Source organism: Mytilus californianus, unplaced genomic scaffold (assembly GCF_021869535.1).
Source record: "Mytilus californianus isolate M0D057914Y unplaced genomic scaffold, xbMytCali1.0.p SCAF_1, whole genome shotgun sequence".
NCBI classification, from domain to species: Eukaryota; Metazoa; Mollusca; class Bivalvia; order Mytilida; family Mytilidae; genus Mytilus; species Mytilus californianus.
In genome coordinates, this window is record NW_026262581.1 from 43,664,098 (window position 1) to 43,687,232 (window position 23,135).

The 23,135-nt window shown below is 34.3% G+C and overlaps 2 protein-coding genes across 2 annotated transcripts in view; both read right to left on the reverse strand.

The window, feature by feature from the left end:
- The window catches only part of LOC127702942 (CD209 antigen-like), a 118,511-nt gene that overhangs the window by 37,052 nt on the left and 58,324 nt on the right, over positions 1 to 23,135 (reverse strand). The gene's annotated exons all lie outside the window — the stretch shown is intronic.
- LOC127702671 (piggyBac transposable element-derived protein 4-like) lies at positions 11,840 to 14,644 on the reverse strand. Its single transcript, XM_052206973.1, has 2 exons — positions 13,406 to 14,644; positions 11,840 to 12,793 (listed from the first exon to the last, which is right to left on the reverse strand). Exons 1-2 carry the CDS (start codon positions 13,681 to 13,683, stop codon positions 12,124 to 12,126), a joined length of 948 nt encoding a protein of 315 aa, XP_052062933.1. The 5' UTR covers positions 13,684 to 14,644; the 3' UTR covers positions 11,840 to 12,123.

Here is a 23,135-nt window from a genome sequence, read left to right on the forward strand (position 1 = left end):
AGTAGGCCATCGAGAAAAACATGGACATTCTAAGTGTCTTTGTTCAATCAAAACATACTAATGCGAGCAATCTCAACCAAAGATGTGTTAAAATTAACTTGAGTAGATATCAAAGCCCGAAAAGTAAGGTAAATGCGTTGCATCATGATCAGACCATTACGCCCATTGGTAAACAGTAACCTTCATATTCTCATAACTTTTACAGTCTTTGCGAATCGTCAAGAATGTAGAGGTTCCAGAGAGGTTGTGACTCAATGTCTAATTATTTGATCCAAGAATTAAATGACTCAGATTACCTCTCTATTTCACAAAGAGATCATTTACAACACTCCGGTTTCGCCTTCGCAATACCTTATCGATGCGGTACGAGGTCTTCTGAAGTTCGAGAACCTTGTATCTCATCATCGTTGAAATCTTGGGAATTGGTAAACAAGCGGAACCGACCCTGCTGTATGGGAGGCATGTCGGCATACAAGTTCCAGTACACCTTATTTTCATATTCCGGCCACAGGAGATTGGTCTCTGTTTGGTGGAGTTACCTTGACCTCTTTGTAGAATTCGGTAATATTGGCCGTCCATAGTTTCATGGGAATGCGTGTCTAAAAACCCGTTTAAAAAGCAACCTTGGTCGGTTCACCTTTCTTGGTCTTGGACGGAAATAAGCAGCCGTATTTGGAGAAAACATTGATGATGCTAAGAATTAACGTGAATTCTTTGTTCTTTTGAGAGAGATCAGTAGTCCAAGTTTCACCTACACCCACAACGATCACGCATCGTTTCTCGAATTTTCGTCGAACTGTTTTGTGTAAATCTTAAGCTATTCATCCGTCCAACGAACTTTTCTATTGGAACGCCCAGTTTGTGAAGATGAGGGGTCAAACGATTCCGCGTTCCATCCTCTTTCTCATTGTTGGATTATTGATAGTGTCCAGTTAACTATGCATGTTCTTGTCACTCACATTGTGAGTTGTTGTATCCTTATGTTGAGCATCGACAACTAATTTACACGGCTCGGTTCCACGTGGGTGACAAGGTTCGAATCCCAAAAAAGAGAGGTACAAGTGAGAAGGATTACACACCTTTCGGTGGACCAAAAAAGTGTTTAAACAGAGAGATCATGACGATACCCAGCTTGGGTGCTTCTACTGATAGGTATGGACCAATGGTTTTGGGTTTTAACTGTATGTAATCGTTTGTTCAGCTTAATACCAGGTACCGTGAAGTTGTGCCCCAAACGATGCATCGCCAACGGGGAGTTGTGATTCAGTTTGATCATGAAACATCCACTGATAGTACTCATAAAGTAGAATGTTTTCGATCCACCCCCCCCCCCCCCCCCCCCCCCCCCCCCGGTCGTCGCTCGTTGTTAGTCGTAACTTCGAAGCGACTGTTTGTTTGTCTCTGTATTCCTCTTTCACTTCAGATTGCCGTTAGACGACGCTGATAAACAGCCTTCTCCTTCGGTCGGGGTGTTTATGTTTCGATAGTATTTACGTCTTTTGAAAATCTCTTCATGAACCTATCTATCAACTCCTGCAAAAAGCACTGGGTAAGAGGTTCTAAAAAGACGACATACGTGACCTCCTGTCCGTTAAAAGTAAGTGTCCCACATCACTGATCGATGTCATTGACGTATTTTCCCCACCAAGGCAACGTGGCAGCGTCGACGCGTTCGTCTTCGAACAATGCGAGTAGAGGGTTATATGCCAGACCCTCGGGGATTGACATCCACCGTAAGATCTTGGTGGTTGTTGATGACTTGGTGCTGAGCAAGCAGAATCAGTGCGAAGACTTCTACGTCTGAGTTGGACTCAACAACGCCGACTGATTTTATCTCTGTCAAAAGTACTTCAAACTCTCGCACAAGTCGAACCAACTTTGTGTGTCAAGATCTCTTTTAACAAGACAAAAAGAATATCCAACACATTCACAGTGACCAATGTTCGGCCCTTGCCTTCAAGGAGTTCAAAACCTTATGCAACATCTGCTGGTCTGAGACATACGGGTTTTTCACCACCAATTTTATAAGCACCAAGAGAATTTGTATATACAGAAACAAAAAAGAGAGAGCTTGGTGTAATCTTTTATAAAGAATCATGTCTCAATACAAATACAAAAACCAGCGATAGTTGAACCAAAGGTGGTCCTACAAACGTAAGTTCAAGCATAAGTGGGATCACTTCATGGGTTTGTCATAGGTTTCAAATGTGATGAATGGACTACAATGGTGATTATGATACATGGTACGCAGGAATGAACACAAGGGTAGTCGAAAATAGACTCTTTATATATATACCATGATCAAATTTTTGTACGCCAGACGCGCGTTTCGTCTACAAAAGACTCATCTGTGACGCTCACATCAAAAAATCAAAAAGGCCAAATCAAATACAAAGTTGAAGAGCATTGATGACCCAAAATTCAGAAAGGTTTTGCCAAATACAGGTAGGGTAAAATCCTTAGTAATTCGAAAAAAAAATAAATCGAAAGCTCAACAACCATACTGTAGCGACAAAAAGGTATGAGGACATCAATGCACTCATACGTGTCAACCGGGTAAAGGCAAATGCCCCAGACACCTGAAACCTGCAAATAGCTTCGATAAATCATATAAACATTGGTGTGAATATCATCATGTAGACCGATCTGGAGAGTACAGGAAATTGGAGTTGGTATTCCGCAACTGCCACAGCAACCGAAAGAGAGAAAATCGGGAATTCAAGTTACCATCATTTATTCAACTTTAAAAAAAAAATGAACACTGAATATGCTGGGTATGCGTTCAATGCTATCAAACACTAGAGGATGTTTTCTAAAACGCTTTCTAACGCTAAAGGGAGTTTTTACAAACGCTTTACATAAAATGACTTCTGTAATACTAGTAATTACCGATCCCAAGCATTATTAAGCTTTTCACAGGAAGTTCCAGGATGAAAAGCACATCATCAAATCTACTAACTTACAATAACGACTTGACAAACAAGGTTGAGCCGTGATCGAACAAGAAGACTTAAATGCCTATGTAGATATTTTGAAAACTAAAAATACAATGAATAAATATTACGGTCCAGAGTCCGGACCTAAATCAACAGGAGCTACGGATAGAAGGGCATCCTGTCGCACATGTACAAGAAAGATAAGTTTGGTAGTCACTGTGGACTACAAACCGTGTTTATACTATCAGACTTTGGTCAGCTTCTTGGTCAACTGGAGCTGTGCGCTGTCTCCTTTCGAGCAGGAAACAATGGTGTACGCAACGAGATCGTATCCTTCCTCAACGCAATAAAGAAACTTGTTATAATCGACAGCGGGGAGTACAAGCTGGCACATCGTAACATCTTATACATAAACATATAAACGTGTTAGGCGGGCGGGGTCTTTCTATTATTTGACCAATTTAGCCGGACGCATGTTCATCTCCTCTGTCGCGAAGGCATTGGGTAGTAAGGTCATGGTTGCTGCCACCAATGCAACCCTTAAAGGCGTTGAAAAGGGAGCCACCAAAACTGATAACCATGTCGTTGACAAAGTGACCAGCTGAAAGATGAAAGCCGTACCCAGCAAAACCCCGAAAAACAAAGACTTCTCCGCAGCAAGCCCCTTTAAAAATACATTATCTCAGGTGGCGGTATTGAAACTATTCGTTTGTCTTTCGATTGAAAACCTTCAGGATTACGAAACTCTTTAAAAGTACTTCTATTTGTTGGATACCAGTTTTCGTGATTTTCGTGGTTGACTTTATCAACGTATTACAGTGTTCAACAAACTATAAAGTGTTGTCCAAATCAAGACATGGAAAGATGCCAATGTATGTTTGACTACATGGCCATAAATTTGGCCACATAATCTAGAGGCTACATCAAATATCAGCAAACGCATTATGAGCTATATATACAACTTCCCATAATATTTTATCTTTAAAAAAAAACCCAAACTGTACGATTTTTAACCTTTTACTTCTCATGAAATAATAGTTTTGTTCGATGCAAGTCAGACTTCCGGTGATGATATGTGATGATGAGGTGTTAATATTTCTCTCTGCACAATTCTCATACGAAAGAAATATATATTTTTTTCATATTAGGTTTGCTTTTTTATTTCATAAGAATTAATTCTACGATTAAAAAGTACATATGTAGCACTTTTTATGTTACCATTTTCTTTAATTTACAAGTTTATTGCTTAATTAACACCTTTGATGCTCAATAATATGATGATCGTTTGATCTCTGGTTAATTAGTGTTGTCACTACTGATTACATGTGTGCAACATTTAAAATGTTTACTTAGCAATTTCTTTCAATCTAGACAATCTGTACGCATAGATGAATCAGCTTATTTTCGAATACAATCATTGCATTAAAAATTTGATGAATGTTGTCAGTAATGAAAATCGGACAAGTAAGTGAAAATGAACACCTTATTTTAAAATGTCCCACAAATCATTATAAAACAACATACATGTATGATTATTTTCTAGACTCTTCGTTTCTGATAGGTTCAAAATTTTCACTCGGTTTTTTCTCAGAAAAGTAAAATCGGTAAATTTAAGAACCCACGAACATATAACTTAATTTTGACTAAACCACGACAATTGATACTCACGAATAAAAGAACTTTCACAGTACATGAATACGAGCCTCATTCCGTGGCTCGCTTGAACAGTTCTGGCGCAGAGATACGAATTAACATTGAGACCCAGGATCTGTTTGTCCATCTAGATAAGAGTTATCAAATTTTTAAGAACGACGGCACGGTTTACGCAGATGCAGATCTGGTGACACTTGTAAACAATGGTTTCATTTACCTATCCAAAAACCTGGGTTACAGACTGTCAGGACAGCCGAACGAACACATGAATGATCGAGGTAAAGATACTACCATGTTCAGGTTGTTGACCTATCTTCACGAATTCGACTTACGCAAATCGCAAGGTCTCAACCACTTGGATGCATCGTTATGAAGCCTGCAGGCAAAGGAACGTTCTCATTCACTAAACCATTAAAGCACATCTTCGGTTCGCAGAGGACTATGAAAAAATCGTGTACGGATTCAAACTCAAACTAAAACTTGTGCGCAACTCGACACTAACGCAGTATAAAGAACAGCGGCAGTCAGCAATATGGCAAAGATCGTCTTGAGTAAATTATCCTGGTGCGTTACGTTGTTCTCTTCGATAAAATCAAATTGAAACAGTACAAAACAATCAAGAGCAAGACTGAACTCAACTGTGGGAGTTCGCATGAAATAGTCTAATTCCATAGCCGTTCCCAAGAGTACACAATTCAGTTGACAATTTTTAGCCAAAATCGATTGAGAAAAACCTATATTGATCATTATAGCCTTCCAAACCGACAAGTGTAACGACTAGACTCATAACGCAGCATTGGCGTTTGCGAAACATCCATGTCACCCTCAACGAACAACGCTACCCAGTCATGTACTTCAATGCTGATTTTACCCAGTGCAAAATATTAAGGTTGTACGTATACAATGATGCAACTAACATTCGCAAGAAGTTCTTCAATATGGATCATCTCATCAGCAACATTAACATCAATACTTTTGGTATTAACTATTGTTTTGAATTAATTTGTAGATGAAAGTTTTATCATTCATCAATTCAAGTGTATACTCATTCCTCCAAACTATTTGTTCAATCCATGTACACGTGCATCCTTTTTCTTTTGTTTCATGCATATTACATATTGTTATTCAATTTTTGTTCTCACAAGTTTTTTATATTGTTTACTTACACTTTTTTCACAAAACAGATGAAATGCTATGGTTTATTCAACTTTATTTACGGCTGCTCTCAGTTTGAACAATTTCAACCAGATGTAACATAACTCATGGGGGTAGGAATCGAATTATTTCGTATGAGAGTTGGCAAATACTCACCAGACAAAAACATCAAAAAAAGACTAACTTATATTGATTTTATCTGTATCAACTTATTTCTCGTTTGTAAAAGTGTTTCGTAGTCATTGGTGTTATCAATATTAATCTTCACGTTGTCGCATCAACTAGGCGTGTGTCTTAAACCTTCAGAGATGAAACATGTAGCCTCAAATGTACAAAAAACACCCAGTGTAAATGTGAATCTTCGACTATCTATTATTTCTTTTTTACTATTTGTTATACAAATTTTGCTAATTCTAGCAGGAATAGAGGTAAATCCAGGACCAAGTGACGATATCGATTCTTCTCAAAGTTCAATTAACTCAACTGACATGTCGGATTTCGGTGAACTTTTTTCACAATCAGTCTCAATTTTTCATTTAAATGTACAAAGCCTAGCCCCTAAAATAGATCTGGTACAAGCTGAATACTCTGACATCGACATTTTAGCGTTTAGTGAAACCTGATTAAACAATAATCATACAGACGAATCAATTAAAATCTTAAATTACCAGAACCCCTTCCGTCGTGACAGAGGTCCACACAAGGCTGGAGGGGGGATAATTGTTTATGTAATAAATGATTTCCATGTTCAACGTCGAACTGACCTAGAAAGCGCAAATTTGGAAGCAATATGGTTAGAACTAAAATTTAAAGATAAAAAGGCTTAACTCGGAACCTTTTATATACCTCCTAATAGTGGATCGGATATCTGGGAAAAATTGAATATTCTCGTGATATGGCGTCCAAGTATAATACTATTAATAACATAATGGCCACAGGCGATTTTAACGAAAACCAACTAGCCCCTGTCAATTCAAAAATTACATCTTTGTTAAGCCAATTTAGTCTTACTCAAATGATAGATGAACCTACTCATTTTACTGTATCGTCGTCATCATTGTTAGATCTTTTTATAACAAACGATGGTCACATGATAACATACTGTAACGGCCGGGGTCTGTGCCTGGGGAGATTAAATTTCGGGAGGGACAATTATCCCATCATGTATGAAAAAGTATTTAACTTGTGGATGGAAGTCAAGTGTTTGGGAATGGAGATGAATTGTATAAATACCAAAATACTGTACGTTATTACCGGTGAAATGTCACCGTGAAGCATTTCACACTGTACACATTACAAAAATTTATGTTTATTTTTTGTATTTTTTCCCCTTCTTCTCTAATGTATTTTCCACCTTTTTCATATTCATATATATATTACAGAGCATGCCAGTATCTATATTTATGTATTGTTCAATAAGTGTATTATTTGTGTAAAAGGAGACAGATTTGTCAAAGCAAATTTGCTTGTTTCTGAATCCTTAAAATTTATTTCATTTGTACAAGTGTGGACACAGATCAGTGTGGATAGTATGATTGGATGTTTGACAGTGTTTTATACCAGGTTTTTTACTAGACAGACATGCTGACTAGTTTCATTTTTCGCACAAGGTAAGCCTAATAGGAAGACCAGTTAATCTACCCGAAGTTATGGAACGCCACAGCTGTCTTATGTGGTACTCTGATATTACTTTATGTTGTTTTATTATTACTTGATGATATTTTGTCTTTACTTAATATGGTTTTGACATTACGTAATGATGTTTTGATATAACTCAATATGGAATAGTCATTACTTAATGATATTTCGATATTACACGATATGGTTTCGTATTGACTTGATATAGTTTTGTCATTACTCAATATGGTTTTGTCATTACTCGATGTGGTTTCACCATTATTTAATGTGGTTGTGTCATTAGTCAATGTGGTTTTAACATGACTTGATGTGAATGTGACTTAACGTTATGTAGTTGTTTCATTACATGATGTGGTTTTGTTATTTTGTAATGATGATTTGCCTATTCTTTATATGATTTTAACATTACGTAATGATGTTTCAGAATTTGACGATTTTACACTACATGATGTGTTTGTTTCATTATTTGATGTGGTCCTGTCATTCTTTGATGTGGTTATCCCATTACTTGATGAGGTAAAATCACGTGGCCAATTCGGAAAAAATATGTTCTATTTTTAAACAGATTTCAATATATCGTTTGTTTAATGTGCTTTGGATGGGTATCGCTATCCATTGAGTTAAAGTTCAAATTAAAGTTCGAGTGGTTGTTCAGAGTTATTTGGTATGAAAAAGGGGAACGGCAGACAATAATAAGAAAAAAAGTATTAAAAAGTTTACAGTATTTTGGACATAATTGGGATATCCCCAAACCACTTGGTCCTGTTGTTTTTATCCTAAGTTCTCAAACGGAAGCAGTATTTTTGTAATAAATTTGTAAAATATTCCACGAAACCCTGTGACTCGCCTGATATTGCTGCTGTAAGTGTAAAAGCGTCATGTTGATCGGCTGTACATTTATCTATAATACATTAATCGGTAAAAAAAAAAAATTTTTTAAATGTTTTTCTGTAGATGCTTTTTCTTGAAATTGAGGAATAACTCCTATACAAGTTTTAAAACACTTCATGGAGGTTTACAAATGTATCATGTCAAAACAGTTTAATTCGGTTTTATTTAACTAAAACAAAACTGTATGGTTTTCAACAATGAGCAAAACCCATACCCTATAGTAAGCTATAAAAGGTCCCGAAATGAAAAAAGTCAAAAACTTGAAACCTAACGATCTATAGATAGATAGATAGATACTTTATTCTCTAAAAACTAAATTCAAGTTTACAGAGAAACATACAATATAAATACAGATACAATAGTTGAGGTAAACAAATACAGTATGATATTCTAAAAGTACAAAATTATGATGGCATACATGTTTAGTAACATGTATAATGAAAGGTTAAACTCAATAGAAATAAAAAAAAAAATGGAGATGGAGACGTCGACGCCACTATCGACGACGAAATATAGGTTTGTTGTTTCTCACTGCCGCTACATTGATGTCGCAGGCTCGACACAAATCAAAAGACTTGAACTTTATTGTTAACAAATGAAACACTTCAAATCAACTCACACTAAAGTTACAGGGAAACGGGGGGAGGGGGGCTCGGACTAAGCGACAAAGCATCAATACTATAAAATAAGAATTCTCCGATTTTATTTTTAGCGTAAATGATCATTTGAACTTATACGAATATCAATCTTTTATTTGTAATCAATTGAAATCCCTGATCTACCTCGCACTAATTGAAAAATAAACTTTTTGGAATATCTGTTTCACATGTGACGACGGACAAGTTCCAGTGGTCGTAACCATAATACCGTCATCTTTTCCTTGAATGTAAACTACCAAATAAAACCAAATCACTGGGTTTATGCTTTCTCGAATAACACGACGGGTGCCTTTTTGGAGCATCCGAGATCACTCCAATGAATTTATATTATCCAGTCATACCGATCTATTTAATCAGCCAAATGAAACTGTTTTGTATGCCACCGCAACTAAAAGTTGGGGGGCATATTGTTTTACCCCTGTCAGTCCGTCCGTCCGTCTGCCCGTCCGTCCGTCTGTCCGTCCCATTATGGGTATATAGTTATTCCGCATAACTCCTCCTACAGTTTGAATCCTAGGAAGTTTTCTCTTTACTGTCTGTTTGTACATATATTGAAGGTGTGCATGTGGTCAGGGTTTTTATTTTTATTATCTTTTGCTCTTTTGGGAGATAATTGAACTTTTTTTTTGTCATTTTGGGGGTATAGGCGGTTAAATGAGTTGAGTGCGGGGGCATCACTTTATCTGGTTGACATTTTTTTCTCGTGTTGTGCTGTTACACAACTGTAACAGTCCGATGTAAGGTTAGGATTTAGCGCTCACATACATGTTAAACTCCGCCACGTGCACTTTCTTTATGTACCTGCCCCATGTCAGGAGCATGAAGTTCAATTGTTGTCGTTGTTTAAATGTGTGTCATTTTTTTTTTGTAGATTGTTTATTTATAAATAAGACCGTTTGTTTTTTCGCTTGAATTTTTTCACATGGTGCATGGTGGCCTTTTGTAGCTGACTATACGGTTTGTTGAAGGCTGTACGGTTGCCTATATATGATTTCTTACATCCACTGCATATAAACTCTGGTGGATAGTTGTCTCATTGTCAATCACACCACATCTAACTTTATTTCAACTTCTATGTTGCGTTTTGTATACTGTAACATTGTTTATCTTTTGTACGCATGCCCCGGAGCCCTCTTTTTGGAAGCCCGAGCAAAAGTCCTTGTTCCGCGATAGAAAATTTAATTACGAACTCATATAAGATAGCTCGAATTTCAACTCAGAATCTTAATTAATCTAAATGAGACTTAAATTCGAATCTTACTCAAACTCTACCCAAAAATTAAGTGACTCAAATTTAATGTTGTAACTAGAACTCTACCTTTAAATGTGACTCATACTCGAAGTCCAACTCGAAACTCAACGCTAATTTAAACTTTAATTCTAATAATGACTTGAATTCGAAATCGAAGATTAACTCAAAGTTTAACTCAAACAGTAACCCGAACTTTAATTTGAACTCTAGTTCGATGGATGGCCACACTCATCCAAGGCACATACAACATGGAAATCTATCTAAAAATAGATCAGGTTTTTCCGAATTGGTCACGTGATTTTACCTCATCAAGTAATGGGATAACCACATCAAAGAATGACAGGACCACATCAAATAATGAAACAAACACATCATGTAGTGTAAAATCGTCAAATTTTGAAACATCATTACGTAATGTTAAAACCATATAAAGAATAGGCAAATCATCATTACAAAATATCAAAACCACATCACGTAATGAAACAACTACATAACGTTAAGTCACATTCACATCAAGTAATGTTAAAACAACATTGACTAATGACACAACCACATTAAATAATGGTGAAACCACATCGAGTAATGACAAAACCATATTGAGTAATGACAAAACTATATCAAGTCAATACGAAACCATATCGTGTAATATTGAAATATCATTAAGTAATGACTATTCCATATTGAGTTATATCAAAACATCGTTACGTAATGTCAAAACCATATTAAGTAAAGACAAAATATCATCAAGTAATAATAAAACAACATAAAGTAATATCAGAGTACCACATAAGACAGCTGTGGCGTTCCATACGAAGTCATTATTCTGGCTCTTGACCGATCAGTCTATTCGTTCACTCGTAAATGTCACGTGTTTAGCGGAAAAGCAAATACCAATTTTCAAGTTCTGATTTGACCAGGCCAGAACACGCTTTTTTTTTAATCTGTGCCTTTAAACATATCTTTTTAAAACTTAAAAACTGATCTTATATCAGAAATACATGCAACGGCGGGAACATGTAGAGCAGTATCTGCTTTCCTTTCTGTTTGTTTTTTTTTGGTAGAGCTTTTGTTACTCAATCTTCAGTTTTTATTTACTTTTTGTAGACTCATAGTTTGACTTTTTATAGCCTTCTTTTAATTTTTTTTGTCATGACGTTACCAGTTTAACTTTGGTATTTTCTGCCACCCTGTAAATTTTTTATTTAGTTATTGAAATTGGAAAGACAAGACAAAACAAAAGCGTTGACAATATGATAATATTTAAGAGAAAATATGACATGATAAATCTATCCTTCAATACACTCATGATTATTCATACAATCTTTGTGTAAGCCTTTGTTACAGTTTCTGCACACCGTTTTTGTTCGATGACGACCGCCAAATCCTTCTCTATCAGAACACACGCAGCAATCCTTAAACTTGGCAATTTTCCGCAAGCGCGTTCTCTTTGGTCTGCCAGGATTAACTTGTGCATTCATTTCACGAGATAGCAGATAATCGCATGAAAGATCTTCTATAATTGATTGTACAAACTGTAGTCTACTTTTGACTGGTATATCGGAAGTGTTTTTACAATACAATATATATATGCATTTATTACAATTCGCTGCAAGAAGTTAAATGCAACTTTCTTCCATACCTTAAATGTTTTCCTATTGTCATTATAATGCGTTACCATCATGTCTGCCAGATCGACCCGGCCCATGTTTTTATTATAAAATTCAAGTACTTGTGGTTTATTGTCATTATTTTGGGTGGCCTTTTCGTGCGATGATAAGATACGGACGGATTTCCTTCGAGCCCTTTCGCGATATACACATATTAGAATAGGTCCCTGGCGAGCATATTTGAATTCGCGTTCTCCTAGAATGGCATGTTTGATCATGTTTGGCATGTACCTGTTTTGGCGAATAGTTCCGGTAAAATAAGTATCGAGTTGTCAAAGCTGTTTAGCAAGCGCGATAGAAGTAAAGAAGCTGTCGCACACGACATGATACATTTTACGAAGTAACCCAGCTCTTTCTAACAAGGTATTTACAACGTAGGAACCCTGGGTTAGACCTGGTGGTGTTGGATCATATGTCTTTCCTCTATATATTATGGCGTGGATGATATATCCTGATACTGCTTCAACCAGCATCCAAACTTTTACCCCGAACTTTGAGCTTTTTGACGGAATGTATTGAATCATGCATGTTCGACCACGCGTCGCTATTAAACTTTCATCTATACTTAAATTTTGTTCCGGTTTATAATGAAGTTTCGACTGACGATTGAATAAATCAATAAGGCACTGAAATTTTGCTGTTGGACTGTAGTTTGGATAGTTTCTGCCGTGTATGTTATTGTTGTTAGTTAGATGAAAAAATTTAAAAAGGAGTTGAAATCGGTTACGACTAAACATGTTCTTAAACCATTTTGTCTCTTGGCTTGGCAATTTACTGTTCCAATATTCTGCTATGGTCGCTTTTCTAATCAAACCCATGTTAAGAATGACGGCAAAGAATCCTTTTATTTCAGTCAGTGTTGTTTCTCCAACTTTAGGCCAAGCGTGTAGTCTTGAGAATCGTCTTATCCTTTCCCGACTGGCTATGAAATCTCTAGCATACCTACAAGAATATCGAATATGTCATTCCCTTTAAAAAACGCTTTTCAAAGGTATAGAAAAGAATTTAAGTCTGAGCTTTAATACTTGTAATTTTTTGGGGCTTTTGATATATCTTGCTTTGCGTTAAGAGCTCTTGCTCCGCATTGAAAACCTTACGATTATAAATATAGTTCCTTACATCAACGCCATTTGTTCTCTAGTAAAAAGTTCTATGGCAATTATACCACATCTTCTAATTTTTAAATAAGATATTTTCTTTTATGTAGAGTTACAATTTGATATCGTTGTACAAGAGTTGTATCAAGTTTCAATTTTTGACATTCGTGTATAAGATTGATACATTGTTATAATTAATGCATAAATCAACACTTTCAAGCTGTTTTCTGCTCTTTGGTCGGGTTGCTGTCTCTTTGACATATTCCCCATTCCCATTCTCAATTATAGTCCTATTTGGAAGAGATTTATAATGTGCTCCCTAACAAGAATAGAGATACCGTAAATTGGTATTGTCATTTGTTTACTCCATTTGTAAAATTTGTTTAAAACTTTTTTAAAACTTATTTAATATATTTATAACTATCGTTACGACTAGCTTTTGAAATATTCAAAGTACCTATTTGTTTCCTGAACAATCTGCTGTAAAAAGTTAAATGTCATCAGTAGGTAGAAATAGGCTATAGGTTTCGAATTTCGGTTTGGCATATTCTGTGGTCCAACAGTTTCCTGAAAGTCTGGCTGGCGACGCTCTTCTTCGGGTGGAAATATGCGAAACCAGGGTTGAAGCACCTGCTCATCATTTCTATCATTTTCTTCTTCTCCTTCGTCACTATCAAATTCAGTTTCTAGGTCACTTTGATCAGATTCGGTAAAAGATTCATCTGAATCGTCCATGTTTTCGCTTTGATCTTAAGATTTTTTTTTATGATGAAGTCATTGATTTTAATGACGTTGACGTTCCAACACCAAAATTCCCCCAAAATTTAGACTAAATTGGTTAGTTTTGATTAAAAAACAATATTGCACTTACAGTTAGTGCTATTAGTATGTATCGTACAAGTAAAGGAGTAGCAATTTTCTTTTATTACAAGATTTACTGACGATCACGCAGAAGCGCTATAATTTACCATTAAAAAGTTATCGTAAAATAACGGAATCCTAAATTTTCGCGTTAGAAATGGTCAGTTTTTGGAATCAACGTGCAGTCAAAAAGACATCCTTCAGCTGAAAATATCACGTTGAAGATGCCAATTTCAAAGTAGATAAATATATATACTATAACTTGCTGTTAATTATTCATCCAATTTCTATATCAACTATCATTTAGGTGTATATCATCGGATTATAATAATTTATTCTTACATGCTCTATCAGTTGTTTATAACGCCTTTTCAATTGTGATTAGAAAAATCACTAATAGCACTTCGGCAATGTACGGAAAAGCTGTCGGTTAATTCATATGTTTTATACGGGAAGACAGTATAATTATTGTGTAAATGTTTATATATATATCTTAGGAATATGGACAAAATAAAAGAGTATCTTTAAAAAAGAAGTCTATGTATGATCAGGTATGCGTCTTTTATTAGAAAAATGAGCTATTTTAGTTAAAAAAAACATGTTCATAAATTTTATTCAATTTGGAGTTTCATACGACTTTTAAAATTTTTTTTTAAGAAGAAATAATTTATTTATGCATATACAATAAAAATTATGCTTATTTATAAAAAAAAAAAAAAAAAAAAGATTTCAATGTTCCCGTTAATTTTCATTTTACCCGCGTTTTTTAGCTAACACTTTCTTGCAGTATGCCTGCATTATGACCTTTGGGTACTTTAGGGGACGACCATTTGATATTCTGGGGGGGGGGGGGGGGAGGGCAGGAGGATTTGTTTTGGATCGGTTATTTATTTTTGTAAACTAAGAGGACAGATTATCTATTTTCTGCACTATTGAAGCAAGATTTTTCATTTTCATTAAAGCAAGGGACTGATTATTTATTTTCACAACTATATTTATATATTCGAAAACATACAATTTTTAAATTATTTGTTTATTATAAATAATTCATGTATAGTCAAGTCATTATGTACCATTTAATCAGAATTAATTATTATCCTCTGCAGAAATGAATCTCCTATATTCCCCAATGCATATACATGTATTGCATACATACACAGTATTAAAGTTTGTTTGTAACTGAGGCTCTTTTAAAAGTATTGGCAAACATGTTTTGCCGAGCGGAGCGAGGCAAAATTTTTTTTGAAGGGTTTTTGAACCGCTGAAGGCCCAAGAAGCTGTAGAACAAATGATGCAAAATCATGCCTTCTGGGTGTTCCCCAGACCCTTTCTTAAACTGAAAATGCAAGTTCTGTTTTAATAATTTTATGACAATATTTTGGTCTCAAAGCAAAATCACGTTATAGATTCAGTGTAAGACTTAAGTTTCTAGGAACAACATCAAAAGACAAATATGCATGATAAAGCAAAAATGTAATTCACATAGTTGTGTTTTTTTAAACTCATGATCAAGTTAATAATAAAATTACTAAATTACAAAGAATGCAACACTAACAGAATACAGAAGGGCAATCAATGAACAAAAGACAAATAAATAAGAAACATTGATCCCAAAAAGTCAGGGGCTACGTCTGAGGGAGAAACAGAACTTGCTTCTTGCAAGGCACTCACGGTGAACACAATTTGATATGGAGACAAGCGTTTTGGTTTTGAAATTTCCTACATGAGGCATTTGTCTCAATGTAGTTACGGCCCTGATTTAATAAAAGTCAGGTAAGTGTTCCTGAGACAATTAACCTCAGGTTAAATGAAACCAATTTTCTGACATTTCAATAGATATAAGAAGATTGTGGTATGAATGCCAATGAGACAACTCTCCATCCAAGTCAAAATTTATAAAAGTAAACCATTATAGGTCACAGCAAGTATATTTAAATAATATTTATACTTTTATTATTAATATAAAAGATATGGGAAGTGTTTCCCGATTTTTTTTTTTGGAAAAAAGATGAATTTATGAAGAATCTGGTGCCATCTCATACTTTCGATTAGACCTGCTGAGTTATTTATTTTCAATACATTGCAAGTCAGGTAATTTATTTTCAAACTACCACAGAACAAACCATTTATCTTTGTGATTATCAAGGCTGAGTTATTTATTTTCAAAATCCTCCTGCCCCCCCCCCCCCCCCCCCCCCCCAGAATATCTAATGGTCGTCCCCTTAGCGTCATAATGCACAGCCAGTCTGGATGAAAAAACAAGCCTTGGCACTGAACGTATATTTCTACGATTTCGCCATGGCACTGAAAGGGTTAATAGCTCCATAGTTTTTACACATTTATTCTATGTTCCTCTACTTTCCTAATCACCACAAATGGTTAAGCTCAGTCATTTGTAAAAAACAGAAACATGTCCAATATCACTACACAGAGATTTTTTGTTTACACACAACTTTTGAGTTCCTCATTTCGAGGCGCATTAGGGATATTGACCCATATTGAAATCCATAGTTCTGATTTTTCCAAATATTTTTGTGGGATCTTCATCGGTATGACTTTCTGAATAAATCTGTGTATTTTTGTCAATTTCTGAAAAAAAAAATAAAGTTTTTTCAGCACTATAAGGCAATGACACTTTTATCGCTATATTTATTTATTTTGAATACAATGTGTATGTATAATTAATTTCTTCCAGTATACCTTCACTAGTCAAAACATGGACAAAACATCTGATGATAACCTTAAATTACAATACACAGACCCTGTTAAAGCATTCAATAAAATTTTCTGGTGCCTAAAAGTGCATTTTGACTGAGAAATTATGCAAAAATGTAGATCTCATAAAAAAAACACCAAAATACTTACATTTGTAATTATTTTTACCAGTGGAAATCTGGTACTTATACTGTAGAAACCACTCTAAACTTCTGTGAATGTCATTTTTATCATATAATTAGAAAAATTTTCAAAACTTGCCTTTTCACATAATTCTATTTGAAAAAAAAGTCTTACATGTACATTTTTGTATTTCAGTGAAAACCCTTTGTCAGTGAGAAATGCACATGAGGTTTTAAAGGAAACATTGTGACATCACAGGTATTATGGCGTCATTAAATAACGACAGATCAAAATAATGCTAACTATAGTTTGCAGTGTTACATGAGGAACAGTTGCCGCAAGGTTTAACTCGAAAAATGGAGTCGAAAAGATCAGTAACTAAGCATTTTTATATAATATCAAGACCATAGCAACAGTTTTCATATCAGCATATTTTTAACATACCGACTATAATTTCAATTGCATAAATACCATAAATAAACAATTTAGAGCTAATGCCTAATAAAACAAAATGCTTACCAGTTATTCAGAATTTTTTAAAACCTCTAGTTTGCCGTCTCAGGTTAAATAGTAATGATATGTCTGGAACTGAAATAAGACAAAAAATTTACTCTGGGGCTGTGTTGTCATTTGATTTAAATACACAAGTATTATTGAGAGAGAAAAAAATCAAATTTTTGAAAGTTTTATCACAAAGAAAGAGAAAGGCTTCTCCCTTGTGGCTTATCAACCTTCATTTAAACCTTTTATATTAGGAGCAATGAGTAGTAGCTTAATAGTTGAATAGGTGCAGCACTATTGTTTTCAAAAGGTTTGACCCTCCCCCTTTTTCACTGAGAAAAGATAATATCTTGTGATTTGCTAGTGTGCATTAAAATATAATAGTTCATGATTTTCTTAATACATGTTTGTCTGTTTATTTGCACATAATTTCTAATGACCAGGGGTCAAATTATTGGTTAAAAGCACATGTGATGATGGAATTATAGTTATCTCGTACCATTGTGAACTCGTACCCATGTCAACTCGTACCACTAAAAAAAAAACTCGTACCAATGCAAACTCGTACCACTGCTAACTCTTACCAAGGTAAATTCATACCATTGTAAACTCGTACCAACTTATTTAAATGCATTCAAATGGTGTTTAATGATGAGTATATACTTTAATTTCACTCAATACCTCTTAAGTCTGTAAAATGTATATAATTTGAAATTACAATGACCAATTTGTAGCTAATTTTCCTTGTCTAATTGGATAGAGAAAACCGTGGCAGATTGGCTTTGTTGTCTCCCTTGAATAGACTCTTTTTTAAACTTTTACTGACAACTATTTGATTTAATTATTAATCATTCCAAATCAGTAACATTGAATAGATTTGGGTATTTTTCTATTGTTTCTAAAAGGAATTTTATTTAATGAAAGAATTTATTTATTGTGTTTTTAAAGGTTTAAAATTGTTTATGACCAACAGTTAGAAAGTATGAAATTTATTTTTATACAATATTCAGCACCTTCAAGCAGAATATGACCATGCTAATATGATTTAACAAGTTAATCAACCAATAATCACACAATCAAAGGAATTTTTAATATATTTATTAGCATGGTAATTGTATTTTTGTCTAAGTTTTCATTAAAATCTGGTAAAAATTCAAAGATATTTTAATTTTTTGTATAAAGCTTAAAAGAAAAAACAATCATAAAACATTCGTATTTTTGTCTAAGTTTTCATTAAAATCTAGTATAAAATTCAAGTAATTCAACTCTTTTTATTTAGTTTACCAAAAAAAAAATCATAAAACATTCGTATTTTTGAATATATTTTTAATGGTACGTGTTTGCAGTGGTACGAGTTCTGATTGGTACGACTTCCCAGTGGTACGAGTTTACGTTGGTACGAGTTAACTTTTTTGGTACGAGTTTACGTGGTACGGGTTTACAATGGTACGAGTTAACTTGCTTCCTGATGATGTATCTGGTTACAAGAGCGCAATTATTCGTAATGCATTTTCCATAGGGTACCACTGGTGTTCCGTATTTTTTTTCTCGAAGACTACACAAACTAGGGAAAAACGGATTGCAGTTCCTGTTACTAGAAATGCCAGTGTTGCATTACAGCTAAAAAAATATATAGGGTCATGCGGCAGAAATTGACTTAAAATGCAGTTGAAAAAGATCGTCTATTTTTTTTCGCTTAACCCTTTCCTCCATAATGACGCCTTTTGACGCCACCCCCTTTACTCCATAATGACGCCTTTTGACGCCTCTGTATAGTACCTCAGTTGAAACACTTTGACTACGAAATGTCTGTATCAGACTTAATAAAATTTGTATCCAATATAAAACGGATATTCATAAGAATATCTGACTTGAATTGCATTGATGAAATATTTGTTTTCGCAATGCATTAATACTTTAAACGTGCCGATTTTTTTATAAATAGCCGTCGCCATTTTTTCGAGGTTCTTGTTGACAACCAAGTTTCAGAACACTGACATTGTCACGTTAACTACATTTATTGTTGGTTATTAATACCAACTGGTTATAAAATACCTAATAATCAATGTTTATGATACAGTTTGCGTAAAAAATTATTTTCCGTAAGAAAAACTTTATTTTGAAACTCCGAGTGTTCACTGCCGCTTTTCTCGCTTTGGATTCGTACATTATTGCAACAAAAGCATTTTATTTTTAAACTTACGTTGAAATATCAGAAATTTATTGATCAACGCGGAGATATGCAGTCGAGTCCATACAATTCTTTTCTGACCCATTGAGTGAACAAATATAGCAACTTGTAAAATATAAACATGTGTTTGGGGAATCCCATTATACGACTTCCGGCGAGTCATTAAGTGGGCGGGAACATACAAATTATAATGACCACAGAAAAATCATTCAACGTACAATCTTTCAATGTTTTTGCTTATAGAAAGTGACATTTAAGTTTCAATCATAATTATTTTAAGTTCTTCAATTAAATTAACGAGAATAGCGAATTATGCAACAATATTCAGCATCCGTAAGTTGTGATTCTAAGCCCCTCCCACCAATAGAATTTACCGTTTTTACAGTGATGTTTACACAAACAAAAGATGATGAATATTTTTTCCGCGATGTTTATTTCAACAATCATGAAGGCATATGGTTCCGTGAACCACTTTGTTTTAGTAGTAACAATTTGACTAACAAATTACAGCCTTAACTTTGCGGTTCACTTCCCATTTATAAAATATGTCAGACTAAAAGAACAGACATACGTGCATTTTTCTCTTCACGATTTTCGCCGTATTTCGGGTTTCAGAGAATCAAAATGCGAGATAGAAGTAAAAATGTAGTTACTCATTTGATTAAAAGCTACCTTAAATTTAAGCAACCAACTGATCAGCACATCTTATTATTAATGTTTAGTAGAGGAACAAGAGGGATATTAAATAATATTAGTATCCTAAACTTTGATGAAAGAAAATGTCATGTTCATACATTGTATGTTGCAAATTTTTTTCAAGTTGATTTTTGAGGAACTTGTTTTCTACTTCCACTGGCTGTTACTGACTAATATTTTGTTAGTCTGGGAGAAAACAAAATACCTATTGATAGTTATAATTAATTGGCTTTAAACTAGCTTTCAGTAACTGTGTACTCTTAGATCAATACTCACTCACTCACATGTTTTGTTTTTTTTATTTTTTTTATATGTACTTCTTGCCAATCTAATGAGTCAAGTCAGCCATTAAAGAGCAGGAGTTTGGATGGATGCTTAGCTTTGCCATTCAAAGCAGACTTTTACATTTTATTCCTTTTTTTATGCCCCTGCCATAGCGGTGGGAGCATTAAGTTTTACCCTTGTCCGTCTATATGTACGTACGTACGTACTTACATCCCAAAATTAATTTCCGTTCTCTAACTTGAGTTTGCCTCAACCAAATGTTATGAAACTTATACACAATGCTTATTACCACAAAACACAGATCAAATTTGAATTTGGGTAGTGTCACTTTAACCATTATTGAGTTATGCTATACACAATATTCATTACCACAAAACTAAGATCAAGTACAAATTTTTTGTTTCCGTTTTCTAACTTTATGTTGCCTCAACCAAATGTTATGAAACTTATACACAATGCTTATTACTACATGATACAGATTAAGTACGAAATTTGGTGGCGACACTTTTACCATTCTAGTGTTATGTCCCTTTATTATCATAAAAATTGCTGAATTTTTTAGTTTGTCTCAACCAAATGTTATAAAACTTATACACAACCGTTCTAGAGTTATGCGTGTTTACAAATAGAAAAATTGCTGAATTTTAGTTTCTGTTCTCCACTTAAGTTAGCCTCAACCAAATTTTATGAGACTTACACACAATGCTTATTACCACAAAACTCAGATCAAGTTCAAGTTTGGGTAGCGTCACTTTTACCGTTCTTCAGTTATGTCTCTTTATAACTATATGATATGCAAGCGGGGGCATCATCTGTGTCCACATGCGGGAATTTCTCGCTGCATTGAAGACCTGTTGGTGACCTTCTGCTGTTGTCTGTTCTATGGTCGGGTTGTTGTCTCTTTGACACATTCCCCATTTCCATTCTTAAATTTACTATCCACATTTATTGTCTATTTGAATTACTGCCCAAGTTTGTGTTGCTCAGTCTTAAGTTTTCTATATTGTGTTTTGTATACTGTTGTTTGTCTTTTTTCTTTTTCGATGTTTACCATTGTGTTGTCAGTTTATTTCGACTTATGCGTTTGAAAGTCCCTTTTGCCTCTCTTTGGGGAGTAATGTGCGCTCATAATCATAATTAACACAACCACATTATGTATGTTTCTGTCCAAAGTCAGAAGCCTATTATTCCGTGGTTGTTGTTGGTTGCTGTCTATCATCTTTTTGTTTACCCTTTTAGCATAAATCAGGCTGTTGGTTTTCTAGTGTGGATTGCTTCACATTTTGTCATAATATGCATAACACATAAACTATGAATGGTCATTGTCTTACATCCACATCATTTGGACTGTTGAAAAGTTGTCACATTGGCAATCTTACCACATTTCCTTATTTCATTATTGTATGCAAAACAGTCTACAGAAAGGTCTTTAGAAGACTAGCATTGAGAAGAGGTAAACAAATAAGGATTTATAAGGACCTCCTTCTGAATATGCATGAAATATTTGCCACTGGACGTGAAACAAGGAAGGGGTTAGCTGAATTCTTTCAAGTTAATGTATTGTTATTTCTGGAGGGGAAGGGGTTTGCCTTTATAGGAAAAAACCTAAATTGAAATAATGTTTTTTTTTTTATAAATTCAAATTGTGATGAAACGCACAGCAGGATATCAACATAGGAAAAAGTTTAATACCCTTCTATATATTTCAGGATTGATGTTACATTTTCGAGAGGACTTTACAAAGAGAAACAGGCATATGCATAATCAGCATGTAACACCATTAACAATAACAGTGTCAGTGTTCCATTGAACACAACTAAAACCAGATGCAAAATGGTGTACAAACATGTAATAAAAAGAAACTATACCACATGCTATTATTTTCATATTGCCTTTTCAAACTGTGATATTTATCACTACTAGTATACAAAAAGGTCTTTGTTAAACAACTTCACAAACATCATAGATTTTCTTTTAGAAACAAGATATCTGATAACTAATAATGCATTTTCTAATTTGTTGGCCTAAGCACCTACTTTTTAGTCTGATTCTTGGGCCTTATTTGGATGCTAGGAGCACACATATGATAAATCTTTTTCAAGAGCAATGTTGTGATAAAAAGTTTCCATTTGTTATCATCCAAAATATCTAACTGTCAACTGTTCATTTTTTACTTATTATACAGGATTTCAGTTGGTTGCTATGAACAGAAACTGTTGCTAGGGAAAAATAATGTGCAATATTATTTTCCATAATATATTCCAATATATGAGTCATCTTGATTAACCTGTAAAAACCTTATTTTTAAATATTTTCACCATTTTTTTTTTTAAATTCAAAATTTAATCACAATTTTCTTTGGTTGCTACGGAAATACTTCTGTTGCTATGAGGAAAAAAATAGACAATTTTTAAAGAAAATAAAGTTTCCATTCAGATTATTTATGTACATTCAATTCTCTCATTGTTTTCTTAGAAACAAATTGACATTACAAGATTTAACCCAAAATTTAACCATTTTAATTTTATATTTGGATAAATCTCATTATCTGTTACCATGGCAACAATATTAAAAAATTTTTTTTTTAGTAAATTTTGAAGATCTGACTTAAATGTATAACTGACAAAAAATTTCAAATGTCTAACTGGTCTATTAGAGGTACAGTTAATATTTCATTAAAGTAAGCATATTTTCAGCATTTTAATGAAAAATGCTATGCAAATCAAGTATGTAAAAAAAAAAATTCCATGGAGGAAAGGGTTAATGCGAAAATGCATATTTTTAATGGCTCCGACGTGCAGAAATGGAGGATATG

Coding starts and splice junctions, on each gene's coding strand:
- LOC127702671 (XM_052206973.1), bottom strand. CDS start 13,683: ATGGACGATTCAGATGAATCTTTTACCGAATCTGATCAAAGTGACCTA. Junction 12,794..13,405: donor ATTGTTCAGGAAACAAATAG/GTACTTTGAATA, acceptor ATATTCTTGTAG/GTATGCTAGAGATTTCATAG.